The 23,355-nt window shown below is 45.3% G+C and overlaps 1 protein-coding gene across 1 annotated transcript in view; it reads right to left on the bottom strand.

The window, feature by feature from the left end:
• Positions 1 to 23,355, bottom strand: part of TUBGCP5 (tubulin gamma complex component 5) — a 523,861-nt gene that overhangs the window by 486,323 nt on the left and 14,183 nt on the right. Inside the window, exons 2-3 of the mRNA XM_086934193.1 lie at positions 7,304 to 7,357; positions 7,101 to 7,209 (exon numbers count right to left, since the gene is read on the bottom strand). Coding sequence (XP_086790319.1) covers positions 7,101 to 7,209; positions 7,304 to 7,357 — 163 coding nt within the window. The remainder of the gene's footprint in view (positions 1 to 7,100; positions 7,210 to 7,303; positions 7,358 to 23,355) is intronic.

Genomic DNA, 23,355 nt, shown 5'->3' with positions numbered 1-23,355 from the left:
ATATCTGTTTTGTGCTAGTGAGCATACTAAGTGATACTCCTTGGCTATTTTTGAATGACATTAGCCAATGACATTTTACTACTCTGGGTTCTTGCTCGGCGCTCTCTCAGCCGGCAGAAAAGTGTCTCAACTCTGCCAGGCAAGAACAGAGTCGCAGGAGCATCAGCAGCAGCTTAGAATGAGATGTACATTGCAAATGCACTTCTTTCACCTTGAAATTCAGCTGCCACAGGTGATCACACACTGTGTGATCCTGACCAATGACTTTTTTCATGAGTGCAACATTCAATACCGGAAAAACCGTATTGAACTGAGCATGTCCACCCACATCTAAAAGACAGTATCAAGCAGCTATGGCAGGGCTATGAGATACAACAGGGATTACCTTGCAATGTTTAAACGCTGCGTTTGTGTTGAGGGTGGTGGGCGGGCAGAAGCAGCGATGGGTATAAAACAATTTTTTTTTTAAAACAACAGTCTGCCAAAACACAGATAAATAAAGTAATAGTAAGGAGACTGTACTTGACCGGTGCTCCTCAGTCTTCACCGAAAGTGACTTATCGGCTGAGTGAACGACTTAGGGGGCAACAAAAAAGTGTGATGCAGAAATTAACCAATGGTAAGTAACAAGCGGGAATAAAGTGGTTTTGTGGACTACAACAGGTCTTGCAGACAGCGCCTGCGTGCTGACTAGGCTCGAACTAATAAAACTATGGGTCGCAGAATTCAAAGTAATCTTGGCAAAAAGTCTAGGACTGGTGGGAGGAATTGTGACAGGGTAGCAGCTTTCTGCTTATTCAATAAACTACGAAACATGCCTGGAACTCCATTTAAACTGTAACAGGACATACAGCTACAGACAGTGCCATCAAATGAGGTTTGAGTTTAATTTTGAAAATTGTAATTTTAACAGAGGGAAGGAGCTCTGCAGGCTTGAACACACATTCTTCTCAGAGATCTGAAATACTAAATATACCCATTTCAAATAGAAGTTTTGTATTTATTTTCGATTTCGACACAATATATCATAATGAGGAATGAGGCTGTAAAACAAGTACAATTCTTCCAGTGGGTCTTGCCTTCGAGGCAGCAGATCATTTAAATGAAGCAAAAAAAAAACCGCATAGCTAGGAAGGACTGTGTCAAGGTGCTCCAAGGGTATCTGGGACATAATATTGCAGGATCCGAATAGCAGAAGACCACGTCAACGCACTCAGTGTTGGCGGTAAGCTACAAACAAAGAGAAAGGCCTTTTGTTGGTATTTCGATTACAATACTCTTCTTCAGAACTGCTCTGTTCCTCTATGGGAGAATTCAGTAGCAGGGAAAGTGAAACCGGTTCCTCTGCTGCCCGAGAGCCCAAGTCGGAGACAATGCAAATCAGATACAGCACCTCTCTGGATGGGCCCCACACTGACCACTAAAATTGGCAACTCAGCTTCAAACGTTCCAGTCAGTCGACCTCGGAGAAGGTGGATCTTTATTATTTAAAAATGTTGATTTCCTGCTCACCAGGTGGGACCCCCATAAACTGTAGAACCGGGACGATGCAGCACGTGGCAGTGGGAATGAGAGTTTTACACCCCTGCTCTGAGTCTAAGTACAAAAAAAATCGAGGCCGGCTATAGGTTTCTTTAAACTCAAAACTTAAAACAAATGCAAGAAATCCCCTAGCAAATTGACAAGCAATTAACAGAAACATTTTCTCTATATCAGGGGCCACTGTCTACTTAAATATCAGACCCGATTTATATGTCACTTACAGCACAAACTGCAGTAAATAAAAGGTGTTATTTTCCCCAGTTTGAACCTGAGAAAAGGGCAGGCAGACTGCTAGCTCCCCGTGGAATACATCTACTACCAACCAAAAGTTCCTGCACCCAAGATTACCAGGTGAGGATACAACAGGTCTCATTTTACTAAATGGAATCACATCTAGTATAACATACTGAGAGTCAGTCAGGGTCTGTGGGCACAGGTCCAGAAGCACACATGGGCGTCCACAGAAATGTTGGACCCTTCTCCCCTCTGCCTTGCACCCTTCTCCCCCGCCCCCTTGAACCCTACTCCACCTCCGCCTTGCACCCTTCTCCCCTCCGCCTTGCACCCTTCTCCCCTCCGCCTTGCACCCTTCTCCCCTCCGCCTTGCACCCTTCTCCCCTCCGCCTTGCACCCTTCTCCCCTCCGCCTTGCACCCTTCTCCCCTCCGCCTTGCACCCTTCTCCCCTCTGCCTTGCACCCTTCTCTACCTTGCACCCTTCTCCCCTCTGCCTTGTACCCTTCTCGCGCTTTGCCATGCACCCTTCTCGCCCTCCCCTTGCACCCTTCTCCCCTCTACCTTGTAAACTTCTCCCCTCTACCTTGTAAACTTCTCCCCTCTGCCTTGCACCCTTCTCCCCCGCCCCCCTGAACCCTACTCCACCTCCGCCTTGCACCCTTTTCTACCTTGCACCATTCTCCCCTCCGCCTTGCACCCTTCTCCCCTCTGCCTTGCACCCTTCTCTACCTTGCACCATTCTACCCTCTGCCTTGCACCATTCTACCCTCTGCCTTGCACCCTTCCCCCCTCTGCCTTCTGCCTTGCACCATTCTCCCCTCTGCCTTGCACCATTCTCCCCTCTGCCTTGCACCATTCTCCCCTCTGCCTTGCACCATTCTCCCCTCTGCCTTGCACCATTCTCCCCTCTGCCTTGCACAATTCTCCCCTCTGCCTTGCACAATTCTCCCCTCTGCCTTGCACCATTCTCGCCCTCCCCATTGCACCATTCTCGCCCTCCCCCTTGCACCATTCTCCCCCTTGAACCTTTCTCCGCCTTGCACCCTTTTCTACCTTGCACCATTCACCCCTCTGCCTTGCACCCTTCTCCCCTCTGCCTTGCACCCTTTTCCACCTTGCACCCTTTTCCACCTTGCACCATTCTCCCTCCCCTCCCCCCTCCCTTTCCCCCCTTGCATCATTCTCCCTCCCCTCCCCCTTTCCCTCTCCCCTCTCCCTTTCTCCCCTCCCCCCCTCTGTCCCCCCCTCCCCCCTCTACCCCCCACCCCCTCCCCCCTCTACCCCCCTGCCCCCCTCTCCCCCCCTCTCCTCTCCCCCCCTCCTCCCCCCCTCTCCCCTCCCCCCCCTCTATCATACTCTGTGTAGCTCCTACAGACCGATTTCCCTTTTAAACATTGACCTTAAGCTCTACACGGGCAGTCTCGCGAATACGCTGGCACCCTATATGCAGCAGCTAGTGGAACCTGATCAAGCAGGTTTCATTCCCCAAAAGCAGACCAGCGATGACACTAAACGCGCCCTCCACCTCATAGAAGCTGGGTCACGGACGAGGCCTGGCTGCATGCTGCTCACAATCGATGCCGAAAAGGCATTTGATACAGTGCACTGGCCCTATCTGGAGCTGGTCCTGCAGCGATTTGGGTTGGGAGAGACTCTGCGTAACCGCATATTGAACTGCTATCGCCAGCCTAACGCTACGGTTCGGGTTAATGGGCATACCTCCCCAAGCTTCCCCATTGGCAGGGGCACCAGGCAAGGGTGCCCGCTCTCCCCAATCCTGTTTGCCCTCTACATGGAGCCGCTAGCACAGCGGATCAGGCACCACAACCTTATCAGAGGCATTCCCTTCAGCGGAGACGTACATAAGATTAGTCTTTATGCGGACGACATTCTGCTCTCCCTGACGGACCCGATGCAATCCCTCTGTGCGCTCTTTATTGAGCTTCATACTTTCGCGCTAGCCTCGGGTTTTAAAATTAATATAGAGAAATCAGAGGCCCTGAACATATCCCTGTCACCGGAAGTACTTGCGGAGGCCAAAAACGAGCTTGATCTGCAGTGGTCCGACTCCACTGACCCCTACCTGGGAGTGCTGTTGGCCCCCACCATTCAGGCCACTACCGAAGCTAATTACACCAGGCTTCGCTCGCGCCTCAGCAATGAACTCAGGAGGTGGAAGCGCCACTCACTTTCCTAGCTGGGACGGATAGCGGCCGTCAAGATGACCCTATTGCCACAGATCCTCTACGTGTTACAGACACTCCCTCTGCGCCCCCCCCCCCCCCGCGGGCTGGCTTCAGCGGACGCAGTCCGACCTGGGTCGCTTTGTTTGGAACGGTCGCCGTCCACCCTTTAAGCATGCGATTGCAATACTTCCCCCTGCGCATGGCGGGTTGGGAGTTCCTGATCTCGCCTTATACTATCGGGCGACACAACTCCGCACCCTCGTGGAGTGGCACCAGCTGGAATCAGGCAGGCACTGGCTCTTACAGGACCAAGCTGTGGCGGGCAGGCCCCTTCAGGGGACTCCATTTCTACCACGATGCCATAGGCCTCCCAATCTCTACGCCTCACAGATCCCGAGCACCGTATTAGACGTATGGGAGAAAGTAGCGGTCTCGCACGATCTCACTTCGTTCCCTTCCCCGATGACCCCGCTTTTTGATAATCCAGACTTTTCACCGGGTCTGGACCCCAGGGCGTTTGTCGCTTGGAGACGTTCGCCATGTAAAGCTCTGGGAGACCTGTTCGATCTAAATGGCATCCTCCCATTTCAGAAGGTGAAGGAGGACTGTGGCATACCAGAAACTGACCGTCTGCCCTATCTGCAGGTCCGACACTGGGCCTTACAGCCGGCGGTCAAACCCGGCGCCCAGCGCTTCCTTACCCCGTACGAAAAGTGGCTAATGACACGCACCTCAGACAAGAAATTGATTTCCGACCTCCTCACCAACATACAGACTTACAACGCGGGGCAGGCCAGATGGGAGAGAGATCTAGGGAGACAACTCACGCGCAAAGAATGGGAAGGCATATACCAAAGAGCCAGGCATTCCACCTACCACACTGGCCTCACAGAAACCCTGACCAAAGTAGCCACCTACTGGTATCACACACCGAATCGCCTACAGCGATGGGACCCCCATATTAGTGTTCGCTGCTGGAGGGGATGCGGGGAACTGGGCACTCTGGAGCATTTACTGTGGAGCTGTGACCGCCTACGACCCTACTGGAATTCGATCTTAGATGAAGTAGACTCCCATTTGGACACCCAACTTCCCAGATTCCCCGCTTATGTCCTGCTTGGTCTCCCTAACGCCTTGATGTACCCCTTGAAGTCCAGGAGAGGGAGACTCGTAGCAATTGCACTGGGGGCAGCCGTCCAGAACATTGTGGCGCACTGGAGGACCACGCAACCTCCTCCATACACTGGCTGGCTCCACAGGCTGTGGATGATACTGGGGATGGAGAAACTGACACTAGCGAAGGAGGGGAGGGGAGAGGACTTTTCAGAGCTCTGGGGGCCATTTTTGACTCTGCTCAAGGGTGAGTTTAGGGAATTGAGCTGCCCACTCTATCTGAGCCTGCTACGCCTCGCTGACACTCCACTCATGGAACCTAAAGCCCAGCCGCGCAGGCGCAAACCAAGGGCCGATGTCTGATCTACGACCTCATTGTGGTGCAGCGGTGATCTCCTTTTACCTATTCTTTTGTTTTGTAGACAAGGAGGGTGGGTGGGAGGGGGGGGGTTTAGGTCTTGGTTTCCCCTCTGCAAGGCCCCACCCTTACAACATTGTCAGTATAATTACTACTTTACGCCCGGGGGTTGTGCCACACAACTTAGTACTATCGCATCTGATGGGGAAATGTGACCTATTTGTTTTTCTCTGTTCTGGAAACTCAATAAAAGATTTAAACCATAAAAATAATTCCAATCCTACCCCCCAGACCCTTGAGTCTTGGTTTATGAGAAACCTTAAACCCCACTGGGCAGGCCAATCCCAGCTCTGACTCCAACCCAGCTGTGGTCCATGTCTCTGTCCTAAACAGAACATCTAACATGTGTATTTCTAGCAATACCTGTACTTCTGCGGTTTGCCTAACACACCGTCATTTTGCCTCTAATTACTTCTAGTCGAGTTGAACGTCAATGTACTGAGAAGAGATATTATCTGTGGAAGAGAGGACAAGCAGTTTGTGCAGGAGACTGTTTGATCTTTAGGGTGAGTATCAGGCAATAGTCTTGGGCAAATCGCCTCCCCCCTCGAAGAGTCGAGATTCGGTAAAGTATCTCTAGAGTAGAATATCCTCCCTGGAGCAAAAGAGCCAGGGGGACTAGCCCTGAGCCCGGTCAGAATGCGGACGGGCGCAGATGGCCTTGCCTTAGGCGCGCTCGTTGCGCGTCTGGCTCATTGATGTTTTAAGTACACTTCCTTTCTCTGCCGTCAGCGTCTGACGTGCAGGGGGGGGGGGGGGGGGCTTCCATGTGTGTCTGCCCTCCACTCAAACAGCGTGAGCTGCAGTGGACCGGGGTCGGAGCACACGACCGTGGAATCAAAGTGCCTAGTGCAGTGCCCTGAGTAGCAGCCTAATCAGGTGAGCAATAATCTAAATAAGAAAAGAAAAGTTTAAAAACAAGCTTCTAGTAGAGCGCCAGCAAATCTCACCAAGTCAGCCAAGACATCTTTCCATACTCAACTGCAGCATCCCTACCCCATGCCCCACACCCAACCGCTCAGAGCAGGGGGTAGAATTGTCCCTGCAATCCACAATCCACACGCAGAAAAGATTTCTGTAATTCCATGCCCTTGTGGTTATTAACCATTCTGGTGACAACAACTTGTCAATTACACAGTACAACGATGCAAATAATGGATGGAATTGGCGATTCCAGGCACAATCATTCTGGCTCCCATCAACCATGTAACTACTTACTGAATGCTAGATTGCGCTTATTTAATTGGCTTTGCAAGAGCTGAAAGGGTGAGTAAATGCAATTGTTTTCAAGCCTATGACGGCTTGCTGTACACGCTTTTCAGTAGCTACATAACAGAGGGAATCTTCAAACCACTTTCACAAAAGATCTTGGATATGTTCATTGTAAGACCGAAACTGCTCTTAACAGCAAGATGTAGAAAAAGATACAATGTACTTTTGGGTCTGGGTAATAGCAATATTAGAACACAATGTCACACTGTCATTCATTTATATCTTCCCTCTCACCTGGGGAAATTTTACCTATAAGAATCTTCATAAAGAAATTTTTCAACCAACATAGTGAGAATTTGGTTGCGATTAAACATTTTAAAAAAAGTATGTTTACCTTTGTGCCCTGAACACTCGGAAGTGGCAAGCTGAGAAATTCATCAGTCAGTCTCTTCCAACTTTCCGCTTTACTGATATCTGAGTGAATTATCAACTTTTCATATATCCTGGGAAAACACAAACAATAAAATAAATAACTGCAAATGCTTAAAAAGAACCTACTAGCTACTTTGCTAAAACCGAGCATGAAGAGAAACTCACCCTTCGATTGTTCTCTCTAAGCTGTGACTGTTCACATCAAGGAACCGGTGGTATCTAAAAAACATATTCACAAGATGGTAAATCACATTAAATGCAACATATAAAACACCTCAAAATATTTTGCAGGAAAACAAGATAAAAACAAACTTTTATTTTATGCAATTTTATTCAGGAAATATGTACCACTAACAGGGAAAGTGCTACAACGAATTAGAGTCACTGAATTTACTTAAGACAGAGGTTGCCAACAGACAGCTTGGGAGCTACTTGTAACTTGCTAGTACCCTGGAAGTAGCTCCCTGAAGTGCAGCCAAGCACAATACTTAATTCAGAGTGTACACTCTAGCCATAATTGAAGAAGGTCACTTTGTAAAAAAAAAAGACAAGGTGCTCTTTGATTGTGTTAACCCTGAATAGAATGTACATATTTGATAGAAAAACATGTATCGTGAAAAACAGATATGCTGATGTTTCAAAACAAAATGATGAAATATAAAACCTATTTAAACTGCTCTGTGAATGATAGTTCATACCGAGTTGTGGAGATGAACAACTTGTAGTATTTCTCTTGTGCCAGTGGGCACTTACTGTTGTGACTTTAATGTTATTAGTATTCTATTTTCATAACGCTCTTCCTGACACTGCTGTTAGTATCCTCATTTTATGCATTAGGGTGGTTGATGTTCTACTACAATATTTGATTTTAAATATTTTACAGAAATATTCTATTCAGAATGTAGACTACCACAATATATTGAAAAGTATGTACGTAAAGGGAAGTACAATTGTATTTACTTTCTTAACTCAAATCTCAAAGGAATATAAATCCAGTATAGTGACACATCTGGGTGGGCGCAAAAAGTAATCCGGCAAATGTGTACCCACTATTGTAATGGTCTCTAATGTGCTCACTACTGCAACAATTATGAAAGGCATCAATAGCTCTGAACTATTTCTATAGTTCAAACTTAACTTGGCATAGAAACGGTTGGAGACCCCCGAGTTAAGACCATAGACTAAAACAAATGGGTGGAGAAAGAACACACTAAAGAGCCTCAGAGCAAGAATCGAGGAAAATTTGATATGCGTTTCAATATTCTTATTGAGGGTTTCCAATGAAACAACACAGAGTGTCATGCATCAAGCACTGTCACATCTTTACAGTGCTGGATGATTAGGAAACTTTTTATGCATAGTAGTTTTCCCCCGCCAAATCATCATATAATTCACAAAACTACTTGAAGTAAATACTTCCTCCAAATTAATATATCAGATCTAATAGAAATGACAACTGGAAACGTTTAAAACATGACTAAGGGCCTTATTTAGTGTTTGGCTGATGGGATACTTGGTCATAAAATGGCTGACAATCCGTCCGCCATATTACAAATGTCACAGCCTATATTACACTGGTAATATAGCAGAGGAATATTTACAACGTTTGTGACGGAGTATTACATCCACCAATCACTAAATAAGGCACAAAATATCTAAAAATCTAACACTGTATATTTTCCATCATTTCTGCATTTAGTTTCACTGTGGAGCAATTCTAGTAAACACTAGACAGTTTTGACAACCTCAAGAGAGATGCTACGCACAAAGTTACTCAAGTTACCTCCCCAGGAGTCTGGTTAACACCGCCCAAAGGAAGATCTTTTGAAATGGGTATACCTGTGGCTCGATGAAAACTCCATCGATGTTAGGGAGGGACAGGCGGGTTAATCATCAATAATGCTCCTTCTGTAAAGATGTTTCTTCTGTGAAGATGTTGTTCCACTAACAGTTACACTAGTAGTTCTGGATTCATTTGCGTGGTGACACTCTGTATTCTAAAGCAAACTGAAAAAGAGCAATCATGGCCTTCAAGAGGTCTGAGAGACACAATCTGTTTTTTGGGGTGTAGCTTCAGCGGCAGTAGTTTCTTGCAACTTTTACAATCCAGTGCCTCATACTTAAAGGTATGGTAAACGGGTGGGATTTATGTAAATCTACCGCTAATGCACTGAAAAGTTTTTTTCTACAAGGCAATAATGCTGGTGCACCACTGAAGGTCAAGAGCCATTCACAGACATGCCCAACAGCACCCATTTGACAATTCCTGGCCTCTTGCCCATGCAGCCCAAGGGGAAGTGCTTCTCCCCACTTCAAAGTTAAAGATTAGAATGTGGCTGATCAGGTCTTGGGGGGGAGGGAAAAGCCAAAGAGAGCTCCCATCATGGGCCGTACTTTCCAGCATCTTGAAATAGTTTTAGCTCCTGTTGCAGGGAGCCGCGTGAGACTTTTACCTTAGGATATCTAAGCCTTTCATTATTCTCTGGCAAATAAAAGGAGTTTAAGCAAGACGGGAAATTAACTCCTGAGTGTCAGAACTTACCTGTACACCCAACGTGGTTTTGGTTGTCCCCTCAGCTCAGCATCTCACTAGCTAGAACAAAACGTGCATATTTGGTGAAGCTTCTGTGTATGGGTTTGCAGTGGATGTGTTTCTGGCTTTTAGTCATTTGATGGGAGTTTAGTTCGAGTCAACATGCACCCACACATAGATCTTGGGATGTTTTCAACTGCAACATTGGCTGGCAACACCTCATTGCTGGTGGATTCCTGGCTTGCAACAGTTTATTCAGCTGTTCTTATACCTTTACTGTTTTCAAGCATACTCTTTTGATATTTAGTTAGGTGTTCTTCATTATTTGCTTTATTTGCTAACCAGTGCTTCGTTTTTAAGTGTTTATTTTTACTTATTAGTCTGAGACCAGTCTCTGGTCTGCACTTATGGGTCTTCTCATCCCTACTGCCCAAAGGAGGGGAGTCTTTGTGTTTTCATTGATATGGACTGATATCTATTATATACTTTATTACTGTACATTATATTTGGTCTGACATCGCCTATCTTGTCTCCTCTAACTCCAATTCAGTTTAGTCAGGTATTAGCCCTAGATAAGGGAGAACATTCCAAAACTGAAAAGGCGGACTACCGGTAGAATACCTTTTTCAGTGGCAACCAATTGAGTTTGTTTGAGGAATGCAAGAAGGCATTTTCAGTGACAGATGGGTAACATTTTAGTTATTTTTAGGTCTCGCGCCTCGCGCTGCAGTGCCCAGCACCGCAAGCGCAGCGCAAGACTTCTTATAGCGGGTTTTAAAACCTAGGAATCGCACCCGCTCGTGCGTGTGCTTTTCCTATTGGTCTTTGCGTGCGTCTTTTTAACAAAGACAGCGCGCAATTGGCCGAGGGCGGGTGCATTGCTCCGCCCATGGCCTATTGGTGTCGGTTACCCGCACTGCCACCATATGATTTCAATTATCGTACCCAGACACGGACGCGATAATTGAAACCAGATGTCTCGCTGTGGCGTGTGCACGCGCGAGCACCACTCGCGGGCTTTTTTTTTTATCCATTTCACAGGGAAGCAACTAAATGAAAGAGAGAGGTTGTGAACCATTTCTTCAAGTCACGGTTTTCAGTAATTCATTTTGGCAAGAACGAGAGCGTTACTGCTCCGCAGGGTGGGAGAAGGAGGAGGAAGACAGGAGTCGAAGCACACAGCAGCAGAGGAGCCACCACGGCCGCCAGGCCCCTGTTGGCAACACCATGACCATCCGCAAGAAGACCAACATGAACCCGCCCGTGCTCAGCCATTCTCGCCTCACATGTTATTGACTGTACTTTCTAGCTGAAGGGTGTGTCTGTGGGACCAGCTGGCCCTAGTGGTTTCCCCTTTCACTGAAAGTCGAACCTCTGACCTTCACTGCCCATCACTTAAATGTCTGAAGGATGTTTGTTTTTTCTTTGTCTTCAGAATGTTTCCATTCTCCATTTTATTTTCGAAATTGTGAGTGAACGACCTGACCTGTCTTGGGTTGGTTGTAGGAGGGGGGTGGGGAGGGGAGGGCGGCGAAACAGCGAAATTGAACTACATTCTTTCTGGATGTGGCAGGGCCGTGGAGCAAAGAAAATGAGCCGTTCTCATTGCTGGTTGGTTAAGGTACGTGATACTTATCTAAGCTACCTCAGGCCATCTGCAGATTTCAATTGATGAAGCATAATCGGGGCCACTGGAATTATGCGATGTTGCGACGTTTTTAGTATAATTATTTATTTGCCTAATTTTCCACATAATCCATTATCTGTGGGATAATCTGCAGATTTAAGCAAAAATGTTTCTAGCTCAAAAGGATCAAAAGTTACAAAAAGCTTGGTGATGTGTGAAATATTTACCTCAACAATGTTGCAATATGTAAAAATGAAGAAAAAGTGAATACTATGGCAAAATGTACTGCGTTTCGCTGCATCATTTTGTTTCTTGCAGCATAATGTAGTCAACCCTGCTGCATAATCCCCCCCCCCCCACAACCCCCACCCCCACCGCCGCATAATTCTAGTTTCAGTGATAACTTAATTTTTGGTGCTGGGGTCCCGGTATTTGTTTTTAGTGTTTGAATTTTCAGGAGGAAAACTCGGCGGAGTGGTTCCTTTTGAACCACGTTTGACTGCTAATGATGTAAAATGATAATTGATATACTCTTAATTTTTCAATTTCAATTCAGTGGCACGCAGTTTGTGGCATAATTTCCTGCTTCCCTTGGACTCATGGCCTACCCTGGGTAAGACTCAAATGTGCAGTTACAACCCATTGTTTTTATATGCTGCTTGCAGTGCCCGTTTCACGAGCGCCGCACTTTGTCACCTTTCTTTCAAACCCGGTGAGCGGGGTTCTTGTTTAAACTGCAATGTTGTTTTGTTGTTAGTTTTGAGTTTTTAAATAGAATACCATGGTCTAAATTTAAGGAGAAAAAAAGTGGAAAGGGAAGCTAATGGGAAAAGAGTTGGGTAACTTTTTGTGAGTGACTTCCTAAGGGCAGCTGGCAGCAGAGGGGTCGCTCTTTGCGTTTTTCCTTTCGGATAACTTTTGGGGGAATTGTTTTGGTTTCCAAGAGTGAGCGCCTTTGGGGTTAGACAAGTGAAATGCCTATCTCTGTCTCAACTTATGATTGGAAGGGGACACGCTCCCACCAGATGCATTTTTGTCTAATGAATGTAATCATTTCAATTGTTCCGCTTTTCTCATGAAGTCGAGACAAATTCAAAATAAAGTAAGATCTTGGAATTTCTGCATATATGCTTTGCTTTCATTAGAGTTCTCAGACCTGAGGCGTATTTGTTGGTTGTTGTTGTTCAATACCTCATGATGGAGTACTATGACCACTGTCAGTATCTTTTAAAACCACAGTCAGCAGCACTGCCCCAAATCACTGCTGTCCTACGTTCCAAAGCCACAGCCAGTGGCGATCCTCACACAGCAGCCCTCAAAATCACAGCTATTAGCACTGCCCAAAGCCACAGCAGGCCGTACTACTTAAACCGCACCAAGCAGTGCAACAAAAAGGCCTCACCAAACAGTATTACCCAAAACTTGCACCTGTTGCCGACCGTTTGTTGAGGGTCAAGGACTTTGTTGGACCCCTTCTATCTGCCTTATAACTTGCGGAACCCGCTTCGGGGTCCCGCTGCGCACCAGAGCCACAGGGGAGGCTGATTGCTGCTGCGTGGGAAGGTCCAGGGCTGCGAGCGTGCGGGGCAGGACTTCGAATCCCAGAAGCCCCTGCACACCGCGCCTCTCGTCACCTGGCCGCTCTCCCTGGCCAACACGCCCCGCCTGCAATCTTACGGACTACCTATTTAAGGGAAGGTTAGTACCCGCTAAGCGGGAGCGTGCGGGAGCGTCCCGGGAGAAGCCCGGGACAAGGGCGGGACCGTTTGAGGCCGTCCGAGGCCTAAGAGGACTGGCCTGGCCCACCCCCCTTGGTTCGTGTCTTTTTGCCTGCACATCGATATCAGTGAGTACACTTCCGGAACTGTAATTGTCACACACCATGTGTACACGGGGCAGTCGCAGCAAGACTGCAATGGGGGTGAGCAAGCCAAGTGGGACTTTGGATGATTTCCTTGTGAAAACAAATTTAGCAATTGACGCCGAAATTACTAAAATGCAGAAGAGGGTTTCAATTGAGCTAGATGCTGCGCGTAGGCTTTCCCAAACCTTTGCAAATACCAAAAAATCTTCTTTGGGAAAAATTGCGTCTGCTGCATCTCCACAACACGCTTCACGCCCTCTCCCTCTGATAATTCATGCCGACATTCACCATCCTCCCCCTTCCTCTCCCCTCCCATCAGAGCCCATATTCACTTTAACCTCCATGCCCCCTAAACCTTCTGAGGGGCACGTGCCCACCGGGCCTGGAAATACCATCATTCTGCCGGATAGCCCTGACCCCCCCTCCTCTGTAGTCAAAAGCAAAAATCTAGATGGCCCAGCCCTGAAAAAGAAAAATAACGCAAGATCTGCCTACGCCCGCAAAAAAGCAAAAATTGCAAGGCAGCAGTTTTTCAATCACAGAAGAACACTACCAAACACAGGGGAGCTCACACAAATATCAAATTCGGTCACCCAGCTAACAGGAGGTGATGGCGAACACAGCCATCCTAATATCGTTCCTGCCCCTACTTCAGAGGACCTCCCTGTCTGTGGCGATAACTTAAAAGGAGGAGGGCAAAGCGAGTCAGGGAGGGATATGGATAAGGCGGGTGACGATGAAGACTTTCTCAATACAGTCTGGGTTACTTTAAAACAACTATTGTCACCTTTGGAACTCAGACTCTCACGTATTGAGAATCATCTTCTCGAGATGGATAAGACCTTAGTATCCCTGGCCACTCTTAGCTTAAAACAACTGGAAGCCACATATCCCCGTATCGCTGAGGGTGTTCCCCAGGACGGCAATGATGGCATCCAACCGGCTCCAGATCCTAACGCTGCTTCCCCTGCTCCTCCAATTTTGCCCCCAGCTCTGCCCCCTCCACCACCAAAATCTACTCCAATTCCCAAACCTCGGACAATTTCAAACGTTTCTGCTCCCCCCATATCAAACCCACCAAAATCAGAGATAAAAGCCTCCAAAAAACAGACACAGCCCAAAACTATTCCTAGGGGAGCCCACAAGGCGAATAAGATTACAAGCCCTCTTCCTCAGCGTACAGCTAACCAACACCAAAGTCACCAGAACTTTCGTGGGGGCTATATCGATCTCCCCCCTGATGCCGGGCCCTATGTTGTCATCCTGGCTGGGGTACCTCCACTCGATCCTCATTCTGTGGAGACCCAGTGGTCTCTAAAGAACAAGGTGATCTATTGGCTTAACGTCAACAGGCAGCTCCCTAACACCACCAGGAGCGATTCCTAATGGTCAGGCGAGTCCCATGGGTGGGTCGCACTCATAAATCCATACCTGGAGACTGCATTGTGGTCTCATTTGCAGACCCCCATACAGCCCAACTCATCACTACATGGGATCCATATGATACTGACCAATCTATTGTCACCAGACCCCTTACCTTCTTTTACCCTCCTAAACAGACTGTAGAGCTACCTGGGGCCTGGTCAATAGCCCACAATTGCAGATGGAAAGGCCAGGGGCACGGCTGGCAACCCACTGACAACTGGTGGGAAGGAGCACCTACTATGAATAGGTTTGAGTGTCTAGACCAGGTGGATTGACTGGGAACTACTGTTCCTCCAATCCCTCCTAGTGCCCATAACCACCCAAAGGATGCCATTAATAACGATAAATTATTGCCCATTAACAAAAACTCAAGCCTAATGGGGGTAGACCAATCCCTCCCTGAACAGCATGCCCTTCCTGTACAGGCCACACAACAGATAGAGATGGCACACTCCCAAGATCCGAAAGATATAATGAGGAACGAGGGTCACCTTTATCAGAAAAATAGAAACTCAATGCACTCTCTCCTATCCTGGAATGTAGCAGGCTTGGGTAGCAAGATCACCCACAAACCTTGGCTGGAGATCGTGCAGAAGCATGGCATCCTTTGCCTGCAAGAAACCTGGCTTGTAGAGGAAACCCATATCCTGGGCTACCGAACATTTCACTCACCCGCTGTTCCATCACCCCAGGGTCGCAATAAGGGGGGTCTGTGCCTATACATCTCGAATATAGGGGATGTAAAAGTATATAATTTCCATTCTGATCAGTACTTCCAAATTATTTTATTTAAATGGGGCACCACACAAAAGGTGATACTAGTGAATTTTTATAATAACATGCCAGCTAAGGAAGTGGAATTGATCTTGAACAAAATGATCTCTCAGTTTGTGGATATGATGGATCAAAGCACGGGGGACCATATAGTGCTGTGGGTGGGAGATTTCAATTGTGCCATCTGTCCGTCTTCTGAGTTAGGTTTGTGCGGCCTTTCAGACCTCGGGGAGGATGGTCCTTTGCACTTCTCACACACCAATCTGGGGTCTCTTCTCAACAACATTATATTCACTTTTGACCTCACATTTATCAACCAGGCATGCTCCCCCCCGGTTCCCTTTGCCCCAACATATAATGGAAGAGGCTGTGAAACCACAATCGATTTTGCACTGATATCACCCACTAATCCCAATTTTATAACTTACTGGGAAATTGGGGATGACCCAATGAGCGATCATTATCCTATCACCTTTGGGGTAAAGTTGACAGAGGGGAAAGTAAAGGAATCTAGCGGGGTTCTTTATCCACTTGAGGTCACCCTAACTAAGACCAATGGGTATGTAATAAAATGGGAGAAAATGAACCCTACAACTTTCTTCCATAATTTCATATCGTCCTGCTCTACAGACATATTTGTCTGCTTAGAAGAAGACACTGACCCAAAGGCCATCATGGCTGCCTTCTCTAACATTCAGAGACACATAAAAGATGCACTAACTAGGAGTTATAAAGAGAATGGGAAGCACACATGTGGGTGGTTTGACTCCAGGTGTACATCTGCTTTGAAAAATCTAAAGAAAGCTTTATCTGCTATCCCAAAAGACAGGGCTCAAATCTGCCAGGCGAGACGAGAGTATAAGCAGGCAATTAACCAGAGGAGGGCGACAATGAAGAAGGAGGCCTGGGAAGCCTTGGGGGAAGCCGCTAGGAATAAGGACACTAATCTCTTTTGGAAAGTTATAAGATCTGTATATAATTCAAAAGATAGTGACAATTCCATAGACGTAGCAATAACGGCAGAGCTCTGGGTAGAACATTATGGCAACCTTTATACCAACAGCCAGGGTGACGCCCCGAACCAACAAAAGGCGACTTCATCCTTGGATAAAATAACTGAGGATTACCCGCTAAGCGCCCCCCCAGCATCCCCCTATCCAATTGAACTGGTTTTTACCACTCTAGAAGTGGAAGATGCCCTTAGGGAAAGCCCGTCAGGGAAAGCCCCCGGCCCTGATCACACCCCAGTGGACGTCTACAAATCAAATCTGGACTTCTGGGTTCCCCTGTTAACCAACGTATTAAATATGGGAAACAAATGTGGCTTTATTAACACCTGGTCAGATGCAATTGTAGTGCCCATTTTTAAAAAGGGGAACAGGGACGATCCAGCTTGCTACCGTCCAATATCGCTATTGGACGGACTCATGAAAATCGCAGGAAGGATCGTTCTTAAGAGGATTCAGTACTGGGAAGCAGAGAAAAAGGTCATCTCGGAGCTTCAATATGGGTTCCGAAAGGGATTAGGGACACAGGAACAATGCTTAAACCTGTCTCTATTGGTCTCCAAATACACTGAGGCCAAAAAAGGGGACCTGTTCGTAACCTTTGTTGACCTTAGCTCCGCATTTGATTGTGTGGACCACACGCAGCTTTGGTCAACATTGGAACACATTGGGGTGGATCCAACCATTATCACATTCATAAAAGAATTATACAGAGATGCTGGGGCTAGAGTGAGGTTCGGGACCCAGGGGCAATGTACTCAAAAATTTGCCATAAATAGAGGGGTTAGGCAAGGCTGCATACGTTCGCCCCTGCTGTTTAGCTTTTACATAAACTCCATCGCAGAGAATCTAATAAACTTGCCAAGCGATTACCCAGTTGTCAATGGTAGGCCCGTACCCATTCTTTTATATGCCGATGACGCGGCAATTATGTCTAGGACAAAAGGTAGGCTTGCAGAGAGCTGTAACTGAATTTTCATCCTACATGGGTAAAAGAAACCTGAAGGTGAATATCTCCAAAACTTTCTCCATGTCCTGCTCCCAAAAAAATAAGAGACCACAATGCTCAATATATCTGGAGCAGCAAAAAATTGCGATCACGGACACCTTTTGCTACCTGGGCGTTGTTTTTGATAGGAAAGTCAAGTGGAAACATGCAGTATCAGCCAGGAAACTCGCCTTCAGCCGTGCCATAGGGGCCCTACGAACCTTCGCAGCCAAAATTGGAGGTAAACCTATCACTGAGATGTTACAGATCTATCGGGCAAAGTGTATAGCGACGGCCACCTATGGAGCAGGTCTATGGGGCTTCGAGAATGTGTCCTCACTACAAACCTGCGAGAACATTTTTATTTGCTACTTACTAGGTGTGCACAAAACCACTTCGACTTTTATGATCCACATTGAGACCGGCCTCAAATACCTCAGTGACATTATAAAGTTATCACCTTGTCTGCTTTGGCATAAAATTTGGACTACAGTGGAATGCCAATTGAACAGAGACCTCATCAAAGACAGCTTGACTTTGGATGGCGCATCAAAAGTCAAATGGCTACGACACGTTCAGACGATGTTCTCTAACATTGGACACCCCGAATTTTATGATGATCCAGAGACTCTAGAAACCTTGTCTAGGCCGGCCCTCAAAAAACTTTTAATTACACACCTAGAAAGTGCCAGATGGAACACTGAGAAACTTAAAGGCACTACCCTGAGCTATCAGCAAATTACCCTCACCGAAGGTCTACAACTTTATCTCAGGATTGAAACTGCACCCTACCCTCGTATGCTCCTTACTAGGCTGCGCTTAGGGATCTTCTTTCGCATGGTCACTTTGCCAAAACGGAACGATTGGGCCTCTTCGAACCTAATTTGCCCATGCGATGATCATTCAACACAAAGTAACATCCATATCATGTTCTTTTGTAACTTGTACACCAACCCGAGGAAACTGTTCCTTTTACCACTACTTAAACGTTGGGGATAAGAACATGTAAAACTGCATATTTGAAATTACTGTTGCTAGATGATGAGTATGTTATCTTTGTTGTTTCTCGCTTTTTAATGACAGTGATGAAATACAGAAACTCAATGACTTAAGTATCTCACGTTCAAATTAATTAAATGCTGCAATACGAGGCCTTTCGTCCAAATGTCTACTGCAGACTTTTAATCCTTGGAAAAATGTTTTATCTATTTTTTGTAAACTTTGCTCATGTGAAAATTGTTTTTTAGATCCATTGTATAAACTGTACTTGTACGCTTTTATGATTTTTCTGATAAATCGAATAAAGCTTATTTGATTTGATTTTAACTCTCACCAAGTAGTACAACCCAACCTCAGCCATCAAAACTTCTCAAAACAAAAGCTAACAGTCCTAACCACAATCTTGCCAGCACCACTAAACATAACTCGCACAGCAATGCAACCCCAAATTACTGCCATCAGTACTTCCCAAAACCACTATCTAAAGGAGTACACTAAACCTCACCAACCAATAGCACCCAGCACCAAAGGAATCATTACTACTCAAAATAAGAGCTATCATTACCAGCCAAAAGTACAGCCAGCTATACAACCCAATGTTACAGCCATCCATACCACACCATCAATGTGTGCAGAAATACTCAAACCACAGCCACTAGCACTGCAACCTTAATGCAAATATAAACAGATAAATTACAGCTGAGCATACATTTCCGTTTGTTTTTATTGGAAGTTAAACTTTGGTTAGCTTGCGATTTAAAAATGTACTATTGAATTGTATTTAGATTTATTTCACAAACAAAAACGGTGCATTTTTAAAACGCAAGCTAACAAAAATCTCTCTTCCAATTAAAACAAATGAAAAAGTATGCTCAGCAGCATTCTTTCTATTTAAAATTAAACTAAGGGCGCAATACCTTATGTGGTGAATAGAGGTCCCTTTACAACTCCACAGGGACACTTAGTAACAGCCTCTGGTACTGCACCCTTTTCTTAATTCGCGGAATTTTTTATTTACTATCACTTCTGCTACTACTGGGATATTTTTTAAACAAACAAAAATGTGCATTTGCACCGCCAATAGTTCAAAGTTTCACTAATGCGAGACCTATTGCATTGCAAATGCTTGTTAACTGTGCCACTGGCAGTCACTGGGAGCTGGATCTTTAAAATAAGGACGCCAAAAACTTATTTTGGAAACCATGGAAACTATTTTCATGGAAACCCATAGTTTTGTATCTTAGCTGTAAAAACTCATCACAGATCCACTGTACAACACTAAAAGAGGTATATGACATAGTGAGACACTGGCCTGTTGGTCAACAACTTATAGCCCTGTCCACAGAGGATAAAAGATTTCCATTACTAATACTTGGCTCTCCTTGGCTAGCTAGGCCTGGACATCAAATCAATTCATACTGAAAATGAGAAAGGGGCTATATATAATAGAACTAATCGGTAGCTAACAACCATGGATAAACAGAGGCGATTATAAACAACTTCACCAGAAACCTATGAGTTTCCACCAAAATAACGAAAAAAGAGAAACACCAGGTGTTTTTAAAATACTCAAACTAACACTATAAGATATTGTGTAGTAGATAGATAAGATAGTGACTGCTGTACAACAGTGACCAGAGTAAAGGAGCCTTGTCATCATGAACACAGGCAAAAGACTGACAGTTTTGTGACCTCCTACTTCCCTTAATCCCAAACTTGTGTGTTTGTGTGCAGATGCCTGCCTGTTCCGAACTGGGGGACACTGAACCCAGCTGAGGGCTCTCCTGATATGAAGAACAGATTGAACAGACTAGAGTCCTTCAGTGCTGAAGGACCACGTTGTGAGAAGTTGGCCTGGTATATAATGCTCACTAATTCTAGTGATCACTTTGTACCATGCCAAGCAACCCTTATGATGATTGGTTGTAAGTCAACCTTGTAGACCAGTTATCCTAGTGGTAACGTGGACAAAGCAGTCTTAGGCTAAACTCTGAAAGGCATGTGAAGCCAGCTGTAATACCATACACAACCCCCTTGAATACCAAAGGAAAGGGACACCACACAGATATATATTGAAAATATATATTGATTTATTAACTATAAAATCCCCTGGACTCTTTATGAGCACAGAAGCACAAGCGTTAAATCACAAGACAGTTTAAAATACTCAAAAGTTGCACAATATGGATGAGCCCTAGGCTCGGCACGTCTTAGCCTTGACATTCCCCGCCGCAGCCACATCACCCCCCCACCTGAGAGACCTACACTGGCTCCCTGTCAAGAGGATAACCTTCAAGCTCCTCACCCACGCACACAAAGCCCTCCATGACACCAGCCCAGCGTACCTCAACAGGCGACTCAGCTTCTATACCCCCACCCGCAAGCTCCACTCTGCCGACCTTGCCATCGCCATCGTCACTGTCCCCCGCATCCGAAGAACGATAGGCGGAGGCAGATCCTTCTCCCACCTCGCCACCAAGGCCTGCAACACCCTCCCCACCAACCTACGGCAGACCCAAGACCTACTGGCCTTCCGAAGACTACTCAAGACCTGGCTCTTCGATCAGTAGCAGCGTACCCCCCTCCTCCCAGTGCCTTGAGACCCTCACGGGTATGCAGTGCGCTTTACAAGTGTCCTGATTGATTGATTGACTTCAAATCGCATTTTCTCATTCGTCTTAATAATTTTTCTCTTCAGAATGGATGGATTAATGAATAAAAACAGTATCTTGATAGTGGAGGCTCTCTATCACCAGTGCTTTATTTATAAAACAATAAGTGCCAAAGCTGAAAGTTCTGCTCAGAAGCCCGTGAACAGCACTTTTAAAAATCAGCGCACCGAATACCAAGGACGCATAGTCTTCCCAGGCCACCTAGGCCTCCTTAATTCATTGCCAGGCAAGCCTGCCCCTTTATCCCACTCTTGCCGGTCCCTGCATTCACACTTTGTGACAGTTTTTCCATGTAATCTCTTCCTCCTCGTTCACGTTTGTGTGTTTTCCCTCTCTAGTTCTCAACAATATCAGAATATGAAAATGAGTGCTGGTGACCCCGCACCGGCAACCACATGTTCAATTTAAGCACTTCCTATCACTACAACCTAGAGCAGCTGGATTCTTCATTCTGACTGAACTTGAAGATAGAGTGACATCTAGTAACTGCTATGTTAGAGGCAAGTTTACATACACTTATCAATGGATTATGTTTTATATCTTCACTTCCCTACTTACATTACTCCTTGGCTCAATTATGTAAGCATATATTATTAAGCTACATTTACTAAAAATAAAAAAAAAAAAAAAACTTCCTTAGAATAAGTTTATCTAATAATTGTGCTCTTTAGCATCTCTCAGATAACCCTGAAATGTGGATGTTAGTGCATGTTCGAAGTCTACCAGACAGAAAACCTTGAAATTAGATGTATGAATAAATTAATGTTTTTATTACTCACATTCATGGACCACAAACTTTTCTCTCAATTAAAAAAATAGAGTGGGTAAGAATTAAACATTTGTTTATTGTTTTTTCTTATATAAATTGCCATGTTCTCTACAATGTCAGTCATGATGACTGTTATCAGCTTGCATCAACAGAACGTTCATTTTTTTAATGTTCATTATTTAGACCTGATTATGTCTTGGATACCACATTTTGATAAAAGAATAATTGACATTTGTTCTTTGTTTATACTGCCCTGAAAACACAGACTGCAAAACCCGCGAAACACAGGTAGGCTGATTCGGGATAACTATTGTTCTGTCTGGAAAACAAAGAATTAAATCATTTCTGGACAGAATAAGAGTTATAACCGAAGTTGGTGATTATCAAATGAAATGACACTTTTCCCGCATGAGACTTTTTTTTTTTAAGTGTAACGATATTATATAAATGATTTTGCAACAATGTCTATCAGAGTACTTCTTTCCTTTTCTGTAATGTCAGTTCCTGCATGAATCAAACATCAGCAGGCATTGATTAGCGATTGATGCCTTGCAACGTATTTGTTACCTTATTTTAAGTCCCTTCACCACCCTATTGCTACCATTTTTGTCACAGATGTTTGCTTCATACAGTTAGCATCTACCTTTGGATCTCCTGCTGAACATCTTTACTTCCCTCTTGACTAATATCAGGGAGAGACTGGTGCCTTGCTATTTATTTCTACATTCATCTTCACCTTCAAACAAGAACTACGGAATTGCCAAGGATGTGTTTTGCCCTTTGTGGCTCTTTCCTCCAAACTAGAACCCAGGGAAGCACCAGATATCTTTCATATTAACTATTCTCTACAGGGGTCACGAAGAGTAATGGGCAAAGTCGCCTGTTGCTTCAGCAATCACACTCAAATCCTTACAGACCATCGCAGCCAAGAGTCCTCAACAGATTGCTGCAATGCATTTTTAGGTCTGATGAGACAATTGATCAATCTAGTACAGGATTTACTAAATTTACCCCCTAAGGCTTTTGTGTTGCAGCAGTCCTTTATTTCAGTCTATTGATATTCAATAGTTCATGTAAGTGATTCAAGTGGTTGCTCGGCAACCTGTGAAATTAAAAAAAAAAGTATTTATGGTGCATTTTTCTTTTCACCCCGCACAGTTTTATCAAGGTCAAACAAAAGGTTGTTTACTTAATATGTTGCCTTACTGGATCTACAATTGCCTAGACAACTCCTTTAGTAACGACTTGGGATGCCTGTTTGGAAACACGTTACATATCTTAATTTCCTGGCTTGGAGTAGCTGTTTAGAAGGCACTGTATATTTAACCAGGAGGAATGTATGTATTCATTAACTTCACTCTATTTAATAAATTAGCAGCTGAGTTGACCTGGGCTGAAAGAACTTGATTTTTTTTCCATTGGGGTTTTTCTAAAATTCTTCTAATACAGATTTTAAGAAACATGAAAAGAAAAGAAGGCAGCCCTAAGGAAATGATTTAAATTTATTCAAATAATCTTCATCTGGTCGATCAGAGCATTCTGTGGGCCTGCTGCCTCAA

This window comes from Lissotriton vulgaris, chromosome 8 (genome assembly GCF_964263255.1).
Source record: "Lissotriton vulgaris chromosome 8, aLisVul1.2, whole genome shotgun sequence".
Taxonomy (NCBI): Eukaryota; Metazoa; Chordata; class Amphibia; order Caudata; family Salamandridae; genus Lissotriton; species Lissotriton vulgaris.
The sequence above is the reverse complement of the archived record's forward strand: the minus strand, read 5'-3'. Positions and strand labels throughout refer to the sequence as shown.